This window comes from Castor canadensis, chromosome 7, assembly GCF_047511655.1.
Source record: "Castor canadensis chromosome 7, mCasCan1.hap1v2, whole genome shotgun sequence".
Taxonomy (NCBI): domain Eukaryota; kingdom Metazoa; phylum Chordata; class Mammalia; order Rodentia; family Castoridae; genus Castor; species Castor canadensis.
Window position 1 is genome coordinate 66,439,818 of NC_133392.1, and position 23,198 is coordinate 66,463,015.

The following is a 23,198-nucleotide window of genomic DNA, read 5'->3' on the forward strand; positions in this document are numbered from 1 at the left end:
TCCACTTGAAGTGCAGAGATCTGTGGAAGTGAGAACCAACAGAAGTGATTGAGTGATGCTAATGTCCCTACCACCCAACCTGCTTTGAACCCTTCCTGTCCCCTTGTTTTTGAGGACTTGCGTCAGGTGAGTTTCACATTTTCCAACTTCAGCTAAGTGAGATCCATCCACCCGGTACTTTGAAAGTCAACATGAACCACATCTACTGTGAGCAATTTCTCGAAGCTGTCAGTGTGTGCTGCCGGTCCACCCTGTGAGAGCCCCGTACAAGACAACAGATTAACCATTAGACTAGATATGCTGAAAATATACAGCTTCAACCTTTCCCCGGCTAGCTCAGAGCGATATATAGATGATTATTTCAACCGTCAGCTGCCGCACAGACTTAAACCCCTGCACAATAACTCCTGGATTCATCTGCCCCTTGTCAAACTAGCACGGCTTTAGTTGGAGGATACGTGGTGTGGCAGTTTCACTGTGAATCCAGAATGATCCAGACGGCTGCTGTCTCTTTGTTAACAGGAAGCCAAACTGATGAGTTTGTAATGCATTTCTTATCAAAGGTAGTTTCAGAAAAGAAAATGTGCCCATCAGTTGGGCTAGAATTTCATATAGACTAGATTATAAGCTTAATCAGAACATCTCTGTTATTTTCTTGAGGAAGCAGACAATTCTGCATCCATCCCATTAAAATCATTTTATGCCAATGAATTATATATTTATCAGTTTATAATAACCTTTGATTTCTCCCTCCTGCAGTATACTTAATAAAAGCATCGGCTGGAGCATACAAAGCAATGCTACTTAATGGATACAAGCATGCTAATAATTTTTTTAACTTAATGTTGATCTTTTTGAGTCTTGTGCCTAACACAATCATTGATAATAAAGAGATTGCAATTTTTAACCAACGTCTTTAACAAAGACAAAATGAACTGTAATGAGATATGTGGAGACCTGGAAAAGAATTTTTTTGAATACAGTTTAGTATTACATAGATTCTTGGGAAAAATCAGGTTCCTCTGATAGGTATCAAGAGTAAATAACCTATAAGATGCAAACATTGGTCCTGGTATACTGGGAGGGCTCCTATCAAGCTCCACGGCTGCTAGTTTTCACCCCTACTGAACTCAGTGTTTAAATACTATTAAAGATTCTATTTACTCTGTCGCCATTTAGAATTATGACATTTTCTTCATCATGGATGTTTTCCCATTTTGATATTTTAAAGATATTACATGAGACTCTTAGGTATCTTTACTCCTGAGGCTTGAGGTATCCTCTTAAATTTGATACCCAAAGTGAGTGTCTCTGTGCCTTGCCCTAGATACATCATAGCACTGTCCATATCCCAGAGGCATCTGGGGTTCTGGTTTTACAACCCCACAGAACTGGACAAGGTGAATATGAAACACAAATTATTTGTCTGGATTGCTTCATGCTGTTTGCATGAGATTGTTAAGGACAGCCCTTGCAACAAATGCTTCCTCCTGGATTTACAAATTGTCAGATATCCAAAGGAGTGGAGAAAAGATCTTGCTGTCTCGGAAATCTGAGATTTGCCACCTGCCCAGGGTGAGAAACAGAAAAGAGAGATGAGGTCAGGTCTCTCATAGACTTTATATCAAGTCCATATCAAATTCTTCTGGTTAACACAATACTGGTTTAATTTTCACTTTGGGTGAAAGTTTTTATTTGCTTACATATTTTTAGTCTTACCTTTTTTCTCTGTTTTTTTTTTTGTCTTTACCCCAAAGAGCTTCAAATAAAAATGACTGACAGATGACGTCAATCATATTTTCATTTTCACTTTGCTATTTACATTTTTAAAATTAATGCTTGCCCCATTGAAGACTAGTCTAGAATCCAATCGTGTGCATGTGGAATTGTTTTCCATGCGGTAAGATGTGGTATGGATAAGAACCATTACTGTCAACGTCATGACCATCATCAGCTCATCCATAAACACTGTAGCTGCCATTGAGCCCAATGTGTCAGGAGCCCCCTGGAATTCTAATATGCGTTCCAGAGGATTGCACTGATACTTTCTCTGAAACTAAGATAAAGGTAAAATGCATGGATTTTTAGTGCAACTCAGGTGCCTGATGAAGAATGTTCTGCCAGAACACTTTAGAAATACAGTATGTTTTTAACCTTGGGAGCTAAGGACCAGTCTGGATTGTGATTTTACACTAAATACAGCATTTAGTGTATTTCTTAAGGGCATAGTCACTTCCTAAAGATGCTCTTGAACTATAAAATCATTATCTATTTCTACCATAATTTATCATTGGACACATCGTGTGCGGCATGCTCGTGTGTGGTGGGTCCCTTCCTGGTCAATGTACTAGAGAACAAGGCTGAAAGGGGGTCTGACCTCACCTTCCTTGGGCTTGAGGTTACCCTAATATGCAAACCCAGAATAAGAGCCCAGGGATGCTGGCTTTAATCTAGATCATTTGCCACCAGAATTCCACCCATGATAACGGCATGAGGATATGAGCTTCTGGAACCAGGCCACCTGCCCAACCCCAGCTCTGACCCTCTGTTCTCAGACAAGTTGCTCAAGATCCCCATGTTGAAAAGATCCATCTATCCTGGCTGGACAGATGAGGACAACAGGTTTCACAGATTCCAAGATTAAATGAGACAATCAGAGGCCACAGGAGAACAGCGTAAGGACCAAATACTGTCACTGGTGTGCTCTGCTGGCCTAACCCTGCTGGTCTACAGAGTTCTGTGCGGGGAATGATTTTCAAGTCCGAAGTTTGTCCATAAAAACAAGGATTTCTTCAGATGCCAGTGGCACATGCCTGAATTCCTAGATACTCAGGAAACAGTGAATCAGTAGGATCACGGTTTGAAGCCAGGGTAAAAAGTTTGGGAGACCCTATCTCGAAAAAAATCCTTCAAAAAAAAGGGCTGGTGGAGCATCTCAAGGTGTAGGCCCTGAGTTCAAACACCAGTACTGGGTAGAAAAAAGGGATTTCTAACTTCTCTTTTAAAATCTTACAGAAAACTGGATCCCCATTCTAAGAAGGTACCTGTTTAATGGGGTACAGGCTGCCCACCTAGCTGGGTAAGTACCCCATTGCCTAGTGTATCCCAGGCGTGTGACAGGCACTCTTCGTTGACATTTCTGTAAGTGTACATCCCTTAAGCATGGGACATCCCTTTTAAAAATGTGAGAGGAAAGAAGGGTAGGAGTTAAGCACAAAGGCCTTGAAGTCACGCTTCTGAGTCAAAATGTAGGTATTTGGCAAATTATCAAGCTTCAGTTTTCTCACCTATAAAATTGGAATGACTGAAGTATCTAGCACGTAGGGTTTACCATGAAAACAGACAGAAAACATGAAAAGTGCTTAGAAGAGTTCCCATAAGTGCTGACTAAACACCACCCATTATTATTTTCTTGGCCTGGAAGATTCCAAGCCCTTGGAACTTTGTGCTGTAGGGTCCTTCTCCACAATGCCAGCCTGCTACCTTTCAATAGTGTTCTATTTAAATGGTTCACATTCTCTCCCTGTCCACAGCAACTGATCCCCTAGCTAGGCATGAGAAAAGTCTATCAAAAAATGCCTAGTTCAGCCCACTTTCTTTCAAGCTGTTTAAAAGTTACAAGGGTCCAACATAAGACACATATGTGAGCAAACAGAACTAAAACAAGGAGATCCCCTGCAATGGTCCAGTTCCACAATGGAGGGTTCATTTGTATCCTGGAGAGTGGATTTGACAGGAGAAAAAAAAGTTATTTAATGCCTTGGAAAATGGTCCTGTGAAATTCAGAAGGCTGACTCCTTAGAGACCAGCCAGGTAGACCTAACCTTGACTCCAGGATAGTTATTTCCTGTCTTCAACTATGAGTTGATCCCTTTCTCTAAACAGAGAACTGGAAGAAAGGTCATCAGGGTGATGACCTACATGAAAACTGACTGCAATCCTTATTTTTAGAAAGCATTGTCAACAAAACCGGTGTTTGAAAGTGGATTGACCAAGAAGGAATGTTTCCCCAACTCTCTGCAGTTTGGCTTTGTCTGCTCAGTAACATTTCAGGATGTTCTCAGTCACAGGAGCAGCAAATAAGAATGTATACTAGATTATGCAGATCTTTCACTGGTACCCCATATGCTCAAGAAAAAAGATTTTTAAAAAGCTCAAAATACAAAACTCCCAATGGATTTCTCAAAATTAATGCTTCAAATGATTAAATTACAAAAAGAATAAACTATATACATTCAAGGTTCCGTATGGCCTGATAGGTTGTATTTAATAATTAAGAAAATAAATGAATGTATCATCCTGGGATCTGTTGAATTCTCCCCATCCATAACCTCAATAAACCCACTGTCTCCTATATAGGTCAGTGTTTACACCCAAACATCCTATACAAAAGGTCTGCTGTACATTTTTTAAAGTGTTTTTTTTAAAAAGTTGAAAAATAGATTATGTATGGACAAAGAATGGAAAAAGTTATTGCTTGTGTGCTTGAGTTTTTAGCTCACTGATGATGCCCAAATCAATGAGTTGATCAGGTTTTTTTTTTTTTTAAAAAAACATTAAAAAACAAAACAAAACAAAACACAAAAACTCTTAACCTGTTTGTCAGAATTTAGTTCTGGCTCCAGAAAGAAAAATAACATTCTTTGGTGAACTTGGATTCTAAATTAGTAATTCCTGATGGAAGAGCACCATGCTCAAATTATTTTTATGTAGATCACTGTCCTGTTGTGGACTGATGCCCTGGGAATCCATTTGTATAAATAGATAAAAACAGAAACTTGCCACACCACAATAATCAGACAAAGGAGGTAAGCCAATGTTAGGGTAAGAATCTTGTTTTGTGTAGTTACCTTTTAAAAACATGCTAATATTTATTTAACTAGGACTTGTTCCAAGTGTGTTTTACACTATACAAGTTGGACTTAAAAGAAATATTGGAAATTGAGAGATGTTGTTTTAAGGAAGTATATTTCTTAAAAAAAAAAAACCCAAAAAACAATAAACCAGTTTTAGATATTCATTTTAGAGAAGAGAGAAAAAAGGGAGAAAAGTGAGGGGGGATAGATAGTAAGAGTGCTCATTCTAGGCAGAGGGTTTCATTTATAGAGAATCAGCACCACCTGCTGGTCTACTTGCATTTCAAACCTCTTGGCAATTTAAGACCATCTATCTTGCAATCTATGCATAAATATACAGCAGTATTTCTTAGCTGTTGTTATACATAAGAATTTTATTACCAGTCGGCAGATTTCTAACACACTGGTTGCAGTTTAATAATCCTCTATTACCTGAAGTATGGGTTATATAAAAACCTAGAATGTTAATTGTTGACAAACCAATTCTAATATGTAAAGCACTGTAAGTCACCCAGTAAATATTCAAATAAATCAAAAGGGATAGTTCCTTTTGTTCTAACAACGTGTTATTAAACACTGCAACTTGATCACTTACATAAAAATAATGCTCATGTATTTCGATGTACTAAGAAATCGGGGAAAGGCATTATAATCTTATTAACTGAAAGCTTTTCCTTCATTTACAATTGAGAGAAAATATTTTGCAAAGAATATTTTTCCTTTTCTTTAAAAAAATGTACCTAGACTATGGTGTCATTTAGGAAATTTGCTCATATAACAAAGCTTGAGTTATAAATAACTAAGATTACATCTATAAAATGTTATATTTTAAAAATGGCAATAGGAAGTTGTAGAGAATACAAGTCACTGGTACAGTGAGCAGAGAAACACTACCTGTCATTTTTCAGAAAAAGATCACACAAATGCGATAGTAGAGGAACACAATAAAAAGAAGAAACAGAAATGTGATAGTGTCTCTGGTTATATCTGCAAAGGAAACTGAAATAAATTAACACCCAAGTAAGCCACAAAAAGCATATTGTAGCTTTGTTGCAAGTGTTCTGTATGCGACAGAGGAGGCTGATGATTTTTTTAAGAATAGAACTTAAGCGTAGGCTATGAAATCTGGTGTTTATACCTAATGACCACACTTAGACTCCAATTTTATTGTTAATAGAAAAAAAAGAATAAAAGAACCCTTAGAGGATAGACTAATGCAATGGGGCTCATATTTTTCACTTGGAACAAATAAACCCCAAATGGGATCAAAGAGCCCCAGGAAATAAAAGATGACAGTTCCTATGTTGCCCTGATTTGATCTTAAGCAAAACTACCATGCTGCTAACACTGCAGGGATTAGAAGGATGGTGGAGGGGTTTTGGGGTCGCTCTGGAAGGAGGGAATGGCATGGCCCATTCAGCTTATGGAGAGCACACTCTAATTTCCAAGAGTTATTGAGATTTAATCTCTAACAACAACAAAAATAGCTCCTGCAGCAACAAGAGTATCCCCTAAGACATACAGATACAACTATGTTATTTCCAACTGGAAATGTGCAATCCCTTTACATTCGGCTCCTTCATTTGTCTGAGCTGCGAAGGCACACGTGTGAAGAGAATCAGACCACAGAATGCTGTCTGTCTTCCAGTCCAAGCCTCCCCAATAGTTACACTGACAGCTTGAGCAGGAGGGTCTTCTCTCCCATCTCAACTGGCTACCATTTGCTATGGTGATCAGGCAGTGTGAAAGATGTGGGGAATCTGGTGGGGTTCAGGTCTGTCAAAATTTAAGCTGGGGTTTTTCTCTGCTTAGGCAGTATACTAGGTCAGCAAGGTAAAACTGAGGTAACTATCTTTGGGCTTGAGTGATTAGAAGTGCAAGGTTTGCCCTCAGAGAACTTGGGATGAGTCCAAATCCATGAGGAATCATAGGCAGAGAAAAAGAGTTGGGTGGTTAGATTGGAAATGTGTATTATGCATTCAAAGGGTACAGCGAGGTCACCGAGGGAGTAGTGAAACCATGAGTGTGCTTTGCCTTTCTGACATACATCGTTACCCACCGCGACTCAAATATTCAATGATGTATGGAAGAGAATACATCAGTGTCCCCAGATCCCCTAAGGAGTCCAAACACCATGTGCCTGTCAGCAGAAGCAGTGGAAGAAATGTGTCACCTTGAGAAGAAGCAGTCATCAGTTCTAGACCAATCTATTCAGGAGTTGCCCAGCAGTCAAAGGAGTTGTATATGTAGAATCAAATATTTTGTTCAAGATGACATAAGGAAACAAGAAGGAAGATTTTTAGCCTCAAGATCCTCTTCTCTCTTGAGACACAAGCCAAAAAAGCTATGAAAACTCATTCCTGACAGAGTCAACATATTGTTCAGCAGGTATCTGTTGAAATTCCACTCTGTCCTACTGCATACAATATGCTGAGAATTCAAAGATCAATGAGATGTCTGGGTTGTTGTTATTGTTTACTTCTTTAAAAACAACATGAAAGCTGCAGGTCTGTGCTTTAAAATAATAAATGTGGCAGTTGGGGCTATAGCTCAGAGGTAGAGCACTTGCTTAGTATGGCAGGGCCTTGTCTTCAATCTCCAGCACTACAAATAGCAACAACAGCAAAAATAGTAAACTCAGTAGTGGATTAGTGGCAAGGAAGTCTAATTGGAAGAAAAAAGAGTAGGTCAGGCAAGAAAAATTTAGCCTCTGATGTTGGCAGAGCCCCTGGCAATAGTGAAAGAGACTTTAAATGTGGTCTGGAGGCCAAACCAATCATTGCAAGAATGGGTGAGAGAACAGCACAGTTGAATGCTCAGAACTTCAAATTGTGTATGGGTACTCACACAATCCCTAGCCTTGTCCTCACATCAGGTCTGCTCAATGAAAGGGGCAGTGGCAAGACAGAAGTGAAGGATACTCTTAGCACTAATCTCTTTAAGGACAAAATAAACAAGAAGCAAAGTTCACATACTCAGAAAACTGATAAAAAGTAAAGGTGTGAAGTCTTTACACCAACCAGATCTCAAAAATGAATGGACATCCAGACTGACAAGAAAATTAATTTTGATAGAATTTCAAAGAACTGCTCCCCTCCCAGTTCCCCTCTTGTTTGTTCTCCAATCTTCCCTCCATCTTCTAAAATCACATTAAATTCGCTCACCCTCTCCAAGTCCAGTTTAGAGATAGACATGTCATGAAGGTACAATTTCAATAGGATGAGAGATGAGTCACAGTCTTATAAAGATAGTGGTGCCTAAGAAGACCCTAGCAAGATTTGGCAGCAGGGCCAAGATGTACATTTTTCATCCATCAAATTGTACTATGTACTTTAGGAAGACCCTTGGCCTAGAGATGAGTATCTCTGTTTTGTCCTCTACCCTTCCACAGGTTATTTCCCCATCTACCTGTCAATAACAAAATGAGGCAGAACAAGCATAGCTAGGGAAGCTCTTTGGAGCACTTGAGGGTACAATGATTACCTGAGAGTTGGGGGACATTTTAGAGAAACCAAAAATGAACTGGTCTTTGATATCTTCAATGGATGACAGTGTTCAGTTCACAGAATCGTGGAGATAGAGGATACTTTTTTCTGTCAACCTCCCCTGGCCCTACTTCAAGGAAAAACAGAGAGAGATGTTAAAAGAAAATAATCTGATAATATAGACAACCTGTAAGGATCTTTTGGACTCTATATCTCCAGCCCCTGACCTAGAAGCTGAGAATTCATAAGCAGACAACTAACACTGATATACTATAAGATTTCTGCACTCAAAGAAGAATTTCATTATATTTTCCTCACAGGACTTACTAGAATGTCAGTAAGTAGATGTCAGCATTTTGGAAGGATTTATACGAGCTAGGGTTGAAAAAAATAAAGGAATTTAAGATTTTGTTTCAATCAGAAAAATGAAGAGAATTTGAATCTCAGAGTTTAAAGAACTTAGAGATACCATCTTTCAATTCTCTTATTTCACACACAAATATTGCAAAGCTTTCTGGGTAGTCAAGATGGAAACCAACATCCCAGAGAGATATTAACCAATCTCTTGGCATTTTTGTTGGCTTTTCTGTTGTTGTTGTTGTTGAGGTTGTGATTCCCTGATCTAGAAATTAAGTAAATTGATTAGATTTAAATTTTGTAGTCTGTTATACTAAACTGTTCAATTGTCGGCCACCTTCCATGGGTTTCTCTCTTGTAATTGCTATGGCCTTTTATGAAGCTAGCTGGACAAGACTCCATCATTTGAAAAAAATGCATTAGCTCTAAACTGGTTATTCATTAGGATTCCCATCAATATCATGGGAGACCACAGTCCTCTGATCTAGTGGCCACTATGTGGGCCAAGATCACTCTGTGATCTTGGTCAAGTTCATCTCTTTCTATTATTTCATATGTAGGTGAAGGATGATAATAACAATAAATCATAGCATTCAACATGTGCCTGGCAGTTTTGTAACACCTTTAAATATTTTTTCACTCATTTAATCTTATGACTTCTGTGAAAGAGACCCCATTATTATCTGCATTTTATAGATGGGGAAGCTAAGGAATAGCTAAGAATAGCTGGGGTTGCTCAGCGCAGAAATGAGATGATGTCAATGCCCTGAGAAGCGCAGAATCTCGACATATGTAAGACATTACTTTAACACAGAAGCCAGCATCCACTGAGCATCCACCATGAACACATCGAAACATGACCATAGCAGGACTTATTTCAAAGTCCCCAGAAAACGCACAAGTCTCTCTCTTTCCCTCCTCTGAGGCCCTCTAGAATTTCAGGGTTTAATTGCCAGTAAGATCACTTCAGCTCATGGCACAGTGAAGGGAATGGCTTGGGAAGCCCCAGATTTAGACAGAGAAAAAAGACAAAATATGTCTGCTTAACTGATTCCCATCTTCATATCATTAGCAGAAATCTGTGAAGGAGCAAGCTTCCAGCAACAAGCTCCTTGAAAATTTCATATTTATGTCCCAAGACTTCCAGAGCCTGGTGACTTGAACTCCTTTGTCCCTGTCTGCACTCCTAGCATATTTCACGCTTTCATTTTCACCTCCTGTCTTTTCTCTGCAGGTTACTGAACCTCCTTTTTTCAGTAACACCTACTCAGAGCTTTGGCTTTGACACATCCCTACTGGATGTGTGCTCTCAGCTGGATGTGTTAGAGGCCATAGATAAAAATGTACACATCTGCACTGACAGAAAAGCCAGCTCAACCTTGGCCAAGTGCAGAGAGCTACTCAGAGACATTTGAAGGTGAGGGGGTGTTTGGTGAGGGCTGAGACAGATCTAAGAACTGTCAAGAAAGTGCATGACCTCTTCCTTGTCTTAGCAGAATAAACAGAATGACACAGAAAATAGCTGTGAGATTTCAGCCTTTAGATATCCCGAGGTGGGAAGAAGTGTCACCTGGGTGCTGCTGTTGGATTCAATCTACATACCTCAAGACAAAGTCAATGGTCCTAATGGTCATGGGGGACATTGAACCCTTCTCCCTTTTGGGCAAGCTGATGCAGCAATCTGGGCCTCACATGGGCCCTAGCCAATGCATTATTTTTGTGCCACCCGAACTTACAGGAAAATCACTAGGTTCTCTTAAATAAAACTAAATGCAAACATAACAAGTCCTTAATTTTCTAGAACAAATGGTTTACAAGTGGTAGAATCCCTACCTCTCCTGATTCGAAAACTCAGTGGATCTTTGTCTGTGTGACTTTTTCTGTGCATTATTTGTTTACCTTCTTTCCTATTATTTGTTATTTTCAAACAATACTGACTGTACCGACTACTTGATGATTTTCAAGTTATGACCTTGTTTCTTAGCATGTCTCCCCTATTAATCTTCTAGTGTATCTTGGTTCATTATGTTTACATATGTGTGCTCTATTGTAAGCTACTTGGAAAACTTCAGGAAACTTCGTGGATCTGCAGCCAGCCTGCTTTCTGGCATGTTACCTACTCCTTTAATGGTTGAGAATCCCTTCATTTATTCAATTTTCTACTTATCAAATATTTACTGAACTGGAAACCTTCAGGCCATTTCCTATGCAAGTATTTTTGCCAATACATGGAACCCAGCCAAGGATGCCAACATGCCATATTTCTGACCTTGGAAAAAAGGAAGTCCCTAGGTCCATTCTTGACTCAGTACAGTTCAGTGGGTTCCAGTCCAGAAAGTTGATGTTGATCAAAATGGAGGTCTTGTGAGCAGGTAGCTCCACTTTCAGAAGAAAGCCTATGTGCTATGGCCCACCCATCTGGTACAACTCTAACTCTGAAGCTGGAGTCTTCTAGCTTCATATAATAGTGCAGCTAATAATCCTTGAGGCAGATCTGCCTCAAAGAATTCTACTTTGTGTTTGCCTAAGGTCTCCTCTACAGACCTAGGCATGGTTGGTGGTACCCACTTTGCCCTGGTGAAGGGAACAGGACAGGGGCTCCCTACTTGGCTAGAAGAATCCAAAGAAGTTTTTTCTTGCTATTTCTCTTGAATATAGAGGATAGCTCCTCCTTAGGATGTACAAATGAGATGGTCATAGAAGAAAGGAAACTTTTGTTAGCCCAATCTGGGTAGGACATCAGAAATATGTCTGTTAAGAAAAAGTATATATGGGCACATCTAACAATGTCCATCTAAACCAGGCACTATCTAGCTACTTTCAGAAAGATATTTTCAATCCTTCTAAGATTTCTAATATGTGAGTCTGGTCTGACAGTGCTGGATTTGGCTTTGTCTAATTCCATTCCCTGTAGGGGAAAGGTCAGTTGAGTGAGAACTCTTATAAGCAAATGTGAGGATGGAGGATTCCTTGGTTAGCTAAGTAAATCAACATGTTGGCTGAAGAGAAAGCCCTCAAGAGAGGGGGACAATGCACAGCTGATTGGTTGGTTGCATTTTGTCACATTTCACTTTTAGAAGTTGGCATTCTCAGCATGCACAGCCTACCACTATGGGGAAATACAGGACTCAAGCACTTTTCCATGCTGTTTTAGTGACTCTTTGAGGTTGATGGTGAGCACAAACGCCACAATCATGGATGCCGACATAGAGACACAATGAACAGAGACAAAGGTCTTATGCACAAAGAAACAGAACGGAAAAGAAAATTGTTCCTTGGTACTTAGAAATGCCACATGACTTCCTAAGGTTTTGTGTGGCAGTACTTCACAGGAAATGTGTTTTGTATTTCCACTGGAGTAGGATAAGTGGTTGAAAAGTGAATTTTCAGTGGACTTTCAGTGAATGGGATGTGAAGCACTTATTATTTTTTTCCCTCCATAGATATAAAGAGACATGCTGTCTCCCTGAGAAAGATGGGAGGAGAAAAGTCTCATTGCCATACACAGGGATTTAAAAAAAAATTCCCATGAGTTGTAACTGAAGCTACCACATTCAGCAGGAGCCAAGACACTCAGGGTTGGTCACATATCCCAACTGGTGGCTGCATTTTTTTGTCTGCTGCTCAGTCTAGGCCAATACTATCACAGGCAGTGGTTGAAGTTGCCTGTCTCTGTCACTCAAGAGGCAAGGCTTGTTTAACTAGAGAGGATATTGTAAGAGGAAAAAGAAACACTGGGGAGGAAAAGAAAATAGGTGGAGTAAATTCTCAAGACAAGTAGTAATGGATGCAGTTAGGGAGGTGTCCAGTTCTGATCCAGAGATAAGTAAATCTTCCTTCAATAAGAAGAATATTCTACTGAGCCCAAGTAGGAGCCACAATGGCTACTGGTCAGTTGGATAGAATTAGGTTCGTGAAATTTAACTAATGGAATTCAACTGCTTCAGCACCATGAATTAAACTTTTAAAGAAGACTGTAACTTCTTGGACTTGGGTTTGAATAATGCACTTCAGTTATATGAATCCTGTAGGCCCTTCTCAAGGTTCCTCTGAGCAAATCAGTCTTGCCTCTCCCTGTCACAGCCTCACACTTCTTTGTCTTCTCCTTCCTTAGAGGGAGTCTTCCAAGAGACTCCTCATTGCTGGTCCCTTCTTTATGGCCTCCACTGTCAGTGTTCCCAAAACAAGCCTCTGTTGGCTCATTTCCCTGATCTAATATCTTAAATGCTTTCTATTGTACTACAGATTAAGAATAAAACCCTTGATCTAACTTCTGCCAAGGATGGGTCCCTGTTTTACCCTTTGGGGGCTCCTTTCCTTCTCCTGAATGAGTCCTAAGCTTCAGCCTCACTGGGTGACCAGCTACTCTATGGGGGACTCTAACACACCCGAGATTACTTCCAGTTTTCATCACAAGAATTCTCTTTTTTTCCTCCTTTCATGGAGACTAGCTTACCTATCAATTTTATTCAACCATACAAGTAACTAAGTGCTTCAACTTACCCTTCAGAAGGTAGAGCTACACTGCCTGGTTTCAAATCTTTAGCTCCACCACTTATGCCTTGGCAAGTCGTTCAACCTCTTGGGCCTTAGTTGCCTCAACTGGAAATAATAGGCACCACCTCATCATAGGTGATTGAATTAATTAGGATCTTTCAGAGACGCAGAGTAGCATCTGCAAAGTAGCAAACACTATAAATGTGTTAAATTTAACAACACAACAGGAGCACATGTAGCCTTGCTGTGCTGGCAGAATGCCTTGAACATAGCAAAGTAGAATCAACTCTAAGTCTAATCTTAACATAGACCCAGGTTAACCCACTGGCCACTTCCTAGTACCACCATATTAGTAAACCTCCATTCTTCAATAATGGAGTACATATGTGATAATTAAGAGATCTGTTTTGGCTGTGGCCCTGTGCTTAGACAAATTAAAAACATCACCCTTGCCTCAAAAAGAGAAAGAAATTTTTTGGCAAATCTGAGTATGCCTCCCTCTTTGTCATCCTCATCAATGAGCATGATCTGTTTAGAATTTCTGCATCTACTCTATCTCAAAAATGCTATCCATTTGACTGCCTGTGCTTCTAGGCTTAAGTGGGACTCAAAGATCCCAAATGTGAAGATCTTTTCTATGAGTATACCGGCAAATGTCCCAAATTTACTGGGCCAGATGACAAGGGTCCACCTCAGATAAAGGAAGTTTCCAAGTGAAATGATGGGTACCATATGAGGAGGGAGAGTCCCAAGGCGTGATAGAGACCAGAGGTGCCACACATGGACTGCTGGTTCCCATCTGGATGGGATTTGAAGGCAAGGTGCAGCAAAGCCTGTTCTGAAGCCACACCAGCCTCTCCCCAGTGGCTTTACACCATTATTGGTCTGATACTAATTTGAGACAATGCCCAATCACATCACAACAAATTAGCCACAGACACGCAATAGCAATCAACTCAGGGGGCTATCCTGAATGGGGGCTGGGGGATTCCCTGCTCCATGAGCTGCATGCTCCCACAGATGTTTTTAAAAGCCTCTTCCCAGAGGCCCATTTAGAGAGAAATTAAATGCAACTTTGACTTAATTAACGTTTTAAATGATAATGAATACAATGTAGATTCATAGGAGGCATTTACATTGTGTTGTAAAATTGATAAAAATTTAATAACTCTTTGTTAATAAGTTATGTCTCCCTAGACCCATAAAGCCTAAGGCACTACAACTCCAGACTGGGTCTAATCCAGGCTTCTGGTGCAGGTGGAGGAGGGAGGCAGAGATGGACTTGACATTTGCTCCAAGCCTGCTCTAATTCAAACCTCTGCTTGTTCATCAGTGCTTTATTTCATACAGTAAAGGTCAGGATTTGGGCTCAAGGCAGAGCCTTGACAAGCAAGCTCAAGTGGAAGGCAGGCTGGCCCTGGCATATGTCACCTGAGATAGTGGAGGAGGAGGGGAGATGGAGTGCTAACTGGTCATATCTGTCCTCCACCATGGAGGTAAGAGGAAGAATCCACTGCCTGGTGGTAGGAGCTGTCAGAGTGAGTATCCTGACAACTGGCCAATGTCCTGAAATAAAAATGCAAACATAATTTCTATGTCACCTTGCATAAAGACATCTGCTTGGTGTGCATGTGGCATGCCAACGTCTTTTCTAGTTCATCTTTGAAGAACCAAGTCATTTGTTACAGCATTGTGCCCCTGGAAAGGTGTCTAAGTGACTGCATACACACAAAGCACCCTTTTTTCTTCCTCATTTTGACCTCTGTACTTCTTGTCTCTCAATTCTGTTTCAAAGAATTTCTTCTGAAAACTTGGCTGCCTTTCACCTCCTGTTCCTTTCATCTTTTATCTATATGTGGTATATTGTTGTAGTGTATTATGTGGTACATTGTTATAATATATTTATCTTAAGGGATTCAACAATACTTTTTGGGGAGGGAGGGATGGTACAACAAGGTCCCCAGATGCAAACCAAATATTTCTCCTGACACTAAACTGCAGAAAACAGCTCTTTGTTCTGAATGAAAATTGGGTTTGTTTGGAGTTCTTTAGGGACCATCAATTTAAGGGATTCTTCTCAAAAGAAATTTTGCCTAAGCACAATTTTTTGCCTGGAACAATGCTGGTTTAGGAAGCTAACCATTGCATAGGTAGGGGCCCACTGCCCATAGGAAGGCATATTTCCAGCCAACCCATTGCTCAGTGTTCCTACCAGAAATCAAATGAGAGGCATCAGTTCTGTAGCCTTGCCCGTGATCTTGCCTTAAGAGGTTCCTCCTGAGAATATTATTAGTCTTAGTCACATGCTGTAGCTAAATGGTAGCCAGGCCCATCTGCCTTCCTACTTTTACTTCCTGCAATGGAATAAAAATGGGTAAATCAGGATGCGTGGGCCAAAGTTGGCTAAAGATCCAAAGGAGAGTCTAAAGTTACCTTTAATGTTTGATGCAAACTTATGTGAAGGGTATTGAGAGAGACAGACAGAAAGACAGAAAGAGACAGACAGAGATGCAGAGAGAGAGAGAGAGAGAGAGAGAGAGAGAGAGAGAGAATCATATTAACATGGCTAGAATGAGAATATGGGAAAAGCTGGAAAGCCAAATGCATGGGCTTAAAAAAAAACACATGGAGAGTGGAAGAGGTTTGACAATGGATTCAAAGTTTCAGTTAGATAGAAGGAATAAATTCTGATGTTCTATTGCATAGTAGAATGACTACAGTTGAAAGTAATGTAATGTATATTTCAAAATAACTATAAGAGAGGATTTTGAACATTTCACCACAAAGAAATGATTAATGTTTGAGGCAATGCCTATGCTAATTAGCCTGATTTGATCATTACACAATGTATCCATGTATGGAAAACTCACATCAAACCCCATATATTTGTGATATTATTTTATGTCAATTTCAAAAATACATGGAAAAATAAGATTAAATTGATCTCTGCTGAGTATCCTTTCTCTCCTTTTCCTATCTTTCTCTCCATGGTTGTGGTAGTGGAAAGACAGAGTCATTGGTTTTCAGGACTCAGAAGTAAAATAAACAAAATTTAGAATTGGGGAGTTTAAGGATGTTCTCAAAACTATATATAAAAGAAATGAGATAATTATAGGCTGTTGATCTTTAAGTGCAGCTTATGAAATCTCATCTCCCCTTCACAGGCACTGGGGATTGTCAGCATAGGTGGGTCCTGTGATGGAGTTTTTTCTAAAGCCGTTTCTACCCCCTGCCCTAGTATCTGATTTTACGTTCTTCAAAATGCCATTAGTTCACTGCAGTGACTTTAGTTCTATTGGCAATGTTAATTCTTTGGCCTGTACAAACCAAAGGACACTGCGGATAAGCTGATTTTTGTTTATTATCTGACAAGACTCAAGATTACTCTAAACCGATTTTGGTATGTCTCCCTTCAACCTAATCGTATTGGACTTCTCTCAGCTTAACCATCTGAGTTGAATGCCTCCATGTGTTATACTTAAACCTGATTTAAAAGTCATGTACAATTTAAAATTAGCTACAGTAGTTTGCAAAAGTGTGTATGTAATCATGCAGATTTAAACTATTAGTAAACTGACAGGTTGGTGTGAGTGATCACATGTGTACTTGAGCTAAAAGTTCCAAGTGCAAGTGCAAAGGCCTGTATCCTTTCCACCCCATCACTAATTTGTTCATGCCAACATTACTGACAACCTGTGACTAGAATCACATCAGGCAGGTCTCAGCAGGTCTGAATCAATACAGTCCTAAGTTGTCACTGAATCATAATTTTAATTGTCCCTTTTTATTACACTTAACACTTAGATATCAGGCAAGAGCAAAATCACAAGAATAAACTTCCAAAGAGAAGGTTCATTTCACAAAATGATACTGGGAAGATGGAAGTGAAGAGAATCTACCTCTATACTGATGTATTGATGTGCGCTTATGTTGCTAGCCATGTATCTTACATCGGGTAGTACTTGAATACAGCTACTCAAGAAAAAGCTACTACTTGTGGAAAATCTGAGATGCACACCATTGTGGTGTCTTTTAAGAGAGCTGGCACTCTTGCCTGAGGCCTTCTGAAGTGGAAATAAAACCAAGATGGGCAGAAAATGATATTATGTACACTGATTCTGACCTCTAATATTGAACAATTCAGTCCTGCTCAAATTAAGTCTTGCAGTTCATCCTGATTGGTCACTACCTGCCTTACTTTTCTGACATTTTTTTGTGTGTGTTTTCTAAATTAGTCCTTCCTCTCTGAAGGTCTTTATGTCCACACAGTGTGGCCTTCCATGTCCTCATGAGTTCAATAGAAGGAGACAAGGAGTCCCCTAGCATGGGACTTAACAAGGTCTAGTCTTAGGTTATGGACCACACCTCCAAAGCGAGGTATGTGGAGAAGGGGTGGAGCAGCCCCTGCTGTTAAAAGGCAGGTTTTTTAAATTGTGTAAACACTTTTAATATATTACCACTCCTCTGGGAACCAGCTACTTCTCTTCCTACTAGTAATGGGACTTTGTGTTTCAATTTAATGTCCATTAAAAACAGAAATTCTTCCCCTTATATGAAAAAAAAAAGTAGTAGAGAGGGAGAGGAAAAGCAAGAGAGAAACGAATTAGGCTGCCTCCAAAGCTCACTGGCTCAACTGGGAACCAGGGACTAAAGCAAGCTCTGTAATAGTATAATGACCTTTAATGAGTGTCTTGGGAAACAATACAGCCCTGGCATAAAAGACAAAGGGCAAAACCCATCATGGCTCCGCTGACACTAATTCAAAATGATTTTCAGAACAACTAAAGAATGTAAGAGAAGTAATCTGATCCACCCATCTGACCTCACTTTGATTCCAGGGCCCTTCTCCTGCCATTTCTAATTGTCAAACCCTCTATGTTTCACATCTGCTCATATTTAATGAAAAGCCCACTCTCACCACTGTTCTTTGAGTCAACTCACTCTGTCAAATGGGTACCACCCAACCCCACCACCAGCGAGAGACGCCCAGGGATTTCTATGGCGCTCTGCCAGTGGGATTCGGCAAAGAGAGAGGCATTTTTTAATTGGAGAAGAAGGGCTTATGTGGGCGCATGAAGGGGTCAAATTGAAATGGATTTTTCTAACTTATTATTAGTGGTCAAAGGTGAGTGGTCTCACACAGAGATGCATGAAATCTGCTTTTGTTTGATGGAGTGACGACGGCTGCAAGAGGATGAAACAGAGAAGGCAAACCACTCCCTGAGCTGTCAATACCATTTAAGGCTTCACACACAGCCTGAAACCCATGTTTGCCAAGGTGGGGGATGATGACAGAGGTACAGGAAGTACAACAATATCATGCACAGAATGTTTCTGAGAGGACTGGGCAATCCTACCTCAAGTTTTTCTTCTCCTGGCCCCCATCGATGCTTGGATTTCAATTGCAGAGCTAAGAAATCCCTCTAATTATGATTTCTCTTGGATAAAATGGAAATTACACATACTGGGTATCATGGGCCTCGAACGGGGACACAGACCTTGTAGTGATTGGCATGGTTGGCCAGTGCCAAGACATGACCATGGAGCCCTAGCTCAGAGCCAGAGTGGATCCTTTCTTTTTTCCATTAAATCTGGGGCTAAGGTTTGGGAGAACAGAGGAAGTTGTGCCTTAGGCAAAGGAGGCTAGCAGTTACATCCACTACTGCCAATCAAAGAGATGTGGCCCAATGCTGCCAACGTAGCTCACCTCATTGTCTTCCTCTCCAGCTCCTGTCTTTGAACCTGATGCCTTGCCATGCATTTGTGCAGCTGTGACCTGGGTCATTTGCTTAGTGGCATATGAAAGAATTATTGCAGGAAAAATAAAAGGATAAGGATTCATACTGTTGCATCTGTAAGAAAGATTTTAAAGGAAGTTTCCTTTCCAATATTTTAGGCCAATGTGGTTGGCTCAGTACATAATCCCTCTCAGTGCAACCTCAATTTGATATCACTTTTAAGTCCATCTTGTCCCTTGGCACTGTTCTGGAAAAACAGTGAATCACAAATCAGAGGATGGTTCTCTAGTCCTAGATCAAATTTTCCCAAATGCCTCCAATATAGGTCAACACACAGATCACGACTCAGACTCGAACTGCAGGTTTGAACATCAGCATGTGACACAGCCCACCACTCTGGTTATACAGGGATGTTAGGGCTCCCTGGCCCTACAAATCCCTAAGGATTGCCATTATATAAGCACACTGTGATGGGCACAGGTGAGTCAAGCATGTTCATTTTCGTGGTAATCAATGCTAAAGAGCTGAGTGTTCTTCTTCCTCCTTGTGGTGGGTATGAACTAACCCTCCACTAGCAAAGCTTAGTTCAGCCAACTCTGGGCACTTAGGTAGAGAGAGAATGAATGGCAATATGGTCAGCAATAAATGTGTTGGGTCCTCACATGAGGAAGGGATGAAGCACAGAAAGAAGAATTATCTCCTACATCTTATGCTATCAAAAATGTGAAATCAAGTCACGGTCATACTTTAAGTGCATCCAAGTCCTCAAGCAGAACACAACCTATTTATTCTGCATGTGGATGAGGCTACACGTCCCTGTATATCAAACTGGAGCCTAGCAGTTCAAACTATGAGCTGTGTCAGCAAAACAGTAAAAGCTATGATGAATATAGGGATGGGGACCATCTAAGGACCTTGACTCATCTCAGTCTCACCAGCTACCAGCTGCATGACTATGCCAGGTTTGGTTTCTTAACATCTCTGAGTTTGTGGGCAGCAAAGGTCTGTGCTATCAACTCAAGGAAATCACGGAGACTCATGACTTACATTTTTTTGCTATTTAGACTCAGGATTGCTACAAGATACCTTAAATGTTGAAAGACCCTCTATCTATATTGTTGGAAAAATAAGCCATATTAATGGAACAATCCTTTGAATTAGTTATCTTTCTAAGGGAAAGCCCTAGAATCTTCTAGCCTGTGGAGGTTGTTGGATTGAAAGTATTCTTTTCTAGAACATAAGACAAAATCTGGCACTGGAAGAATGAGATTTAGGTTAGAGAGAGACACAGAAAAGTATATATAGGTATATACTTTATACACACACACATCTGCATCTGATCTCTGTTATACTTTGGAATGCTAGAGCTGGTGTTTTCTGTATTCCCTTTTCCTTTTTCCCTTCAATCCAATCCAATTTATAGCATTTCCAAAATATGAAGATATACATTTTCACATACCTCTGTGTTAACATTGTATTTTCTATGCTGTTGCTTTAATTTCCATTTATACATATTTAAGCAAGAAAGTGGAAGAATATCAGCAGACCGTTCTATCCCAGTTTGTCCACTATTGCAGGAAGCACAGTAATTCAACAAAATCAGAAGGGAGGCCCTCCTCAGCACGTACACAGAGACACAGGCAGCCGGGGCAACATGTCACCACACAAGAGATCACATGGGGAAGGGAACATCAGCCCGACCAACTCACAGAACCACATGACACAACACAAGACAGGGCTGAGACTACAGACAGCACAGACATGGAACTGCAGGTGTCAAGGTTAAACTTACAGGCACGGAAAGTGGTGGAGCAATCATTAACAGAGACAGAAGAAAGTGGGAAGGCTCTCTCAAGGGTGTCCACGTTACCACGCACACGGCCTGACATGCACGAGCAGTCACGCTCAGAACGTCCGCAATCAAAACAACATGCCCGTCTCATTCTCTTGTAGATGGACATCTTGGCTATAACCATGTGGTTGGATGGGAGGAGAGGAAGAGCGGCAGTTAATGGCAAGGTCACACACAGCAAGGCAGCTGGAAGGGTGCTGAAGGGATTTAACACAGGTCTTAGTTCACATTAACAGTCTTGACCCAGAAGAAAATGCAGAGTGATTGTTGGTAACAGTTTGGTTGTACATCAAAAAAAGCAGTGAAAATATAAATTGCCTTTATCATCCCCCCAAGGCTATTGCATATTATTTTTCTCCCCTCGGTGGAGCAGTGACCACAGGAAGAGGGCATGGCTGAATACATTCGGGTTCTTGGGTGAGAAGAAGAACAAATTATACACAGCAAAAAAAGTAACCAACATTTCCCCCCGGCACAATTAATGCAGGAGGACAAAGAAGACACACGGCTAATCAATTAAATTTATTGCTTATTTGTTTTTTGCAAGATGCAAACATATCTAATATGTAGATTTTCTGATTTCTATCCATTTCTGGGCGTTAGGCAGAGCCTGGGACAAGCTTCCATCAAATTAAATGTGAAACGATTACGTGTTAACATAGAATCTGAGGATGTCTTTGCCAAACTTCCCGGGAGTGAGTTTACATGATAGCTACAGGAATTTAAATTTACTCTTGACAGAACAAATATCCAAATCTGTCCATATAATAAATGCAGCTACTCAAGGCTAACGCTGCGTATTTGACATTAAAGGAAGTTCACGAATAAGAAATCACCACAGCATATGAGATGTTGGTCTACTGCAATGCATTTAGCTACTCATGGGTGTATTTTCTGCTTAAAGCTGAATCTGAAAATCGCATCTGCTTTTCTCTCCCCACCCACCAGATATTCAGAAAGTAATTGGTCTCTTGGTTAGTCATATTTTTTTTCTTTATCTACAAAATGTTGGTCAAAATAGATTAAAAAAGACAAAACATGAAATAAGAAAATATGTCCCATGTGAAGTATCTGATTGACATTTGCATGTTCCCTTGATTGTTCTCTAAAGTTAGCATGGTACAAAGGTTCTGTACTGCCTGGGGATCTACCCCAAGTGCTGGCCTGCAAAAGGAGCCGCGTGTCACCGTAGTAGTTTCCAATGTCCTTCACTTTTACCCTTCAAGCCAATTTATATTTCAGTACAAGAGAAGCTTTTTGTACCTCATTTTGATGCTACAACAGGCAAACATGTTTGCTTATCACTTAGCATGAACCGGCCTGCTTCTTTCATAGGGTAGGGGAAGAATTTGTACTCATTCCAAGCATCACGGTCAAACAGTGAACTTGAACCTGAGAAGTGTTATTGCCTGCACCCACACCTACCATTTGGAAACTCATGTCTCCCCTCCCCCCTTTCTTTTTCTTTGTAGAGAATACTTGCTCTCTTATTTTAAAATATGGCTTGTGGTTTTGCCCTCTTTGAATGTTACAGTCACCAGGAAAGGGGCTTAAATCTCTCAAACGGGTCAAGTCCTGTTCTAAGACCTTTATGACTTGCCATACAGTATATGTGTCAAGCCAGGGTAGCGCTATGACTGTGAAGAGCAGGCACTGGGGGAGATGAATGAGAGATCTCTTCAGCAGCATCTCCATTCCTGGACACTTAGCTCACATTTTAAGGGCCATGTTCTTTTACATCCTAGCTAGTCTATTGTCCAGATCATCATGCAGCCCCAGCCCTGTGCAATGCACAGTATATCATTCCTTTGAGCTTAGCTGTTACCAAAGAAAACAAGAAGAAGAAGAAGAGGAAGAAATCCACTATAGCATTTGAACCAGAGGAATTTGGGATTTAGATGACCTCAACTGAAGACATAAAAATAAAATCATTTTAAACGCATCTGGATATCTGTATCTCCTGTACAACTTGGAGAACCAATCTCTTGTTTTTCTTTTCTTACATCTTTTACTGGAAACACTGATTTCTTATTTATACAGAGAAGAATGAGGATGATTTTTTATTTCACTTTAGATAAATTGTTTTGAAAAAAATTTTAATCAAATGCTGTAGCAGAGGAGAAGCCCATCAAACTCAGAAACGCTATGCTTCTCATTAGCAACAGTCCCTGGTTTTCATTTCCATACTGCCATTTTGGGTTCATGCACAATAATAGAATCTGACACATTAATGGGGAAAGAAAGTTCATATATATACATATATATATGCATATATATATACACATACTGTCTTTAAGAACAAGGCTGGGATGATGGGAATGGAGTAACTTTTGAAACTATTGTCAGAGGTAAGCCCATCACAATGAGTGATTTAAAACTGTTCCTTCATAAGAGTTCAGGAGAAAACATAACA

General features: G+C 40.2%; 1 protein-coding gene across 37 annotated transcripts in view; it reads right to left on the bottom strand.

Annotated features, from left to right (window-relative positions):
• Positions 1-23,198, bottom strand: part of Kcnma1 (potassium calcium-activated channel subfamily M alpha 1) — a 718,079-nt gene that overhangs the window by 106,478 nt on the left and 588,403 nt on the right. For 21 of the 37 annotated variants that reach the window (XM_074079264.1, XM_074079232.1, XM_074079231.1 and 18 more), the window contains one exon: positions 20,726-20,899. The exons of the other annotated variants lie outside the window; for them this stretch is intronic. In XM_074079264.1, the coding sequence (XP_073935365.1) occupies positions 20,726-20,899 (174 nt within the window). The remainder of the gene's footprint in view (positions 1-20,725; positions 20,900-23,198) is intronic. 37 annotated transcript variants of the gene reach the window in all.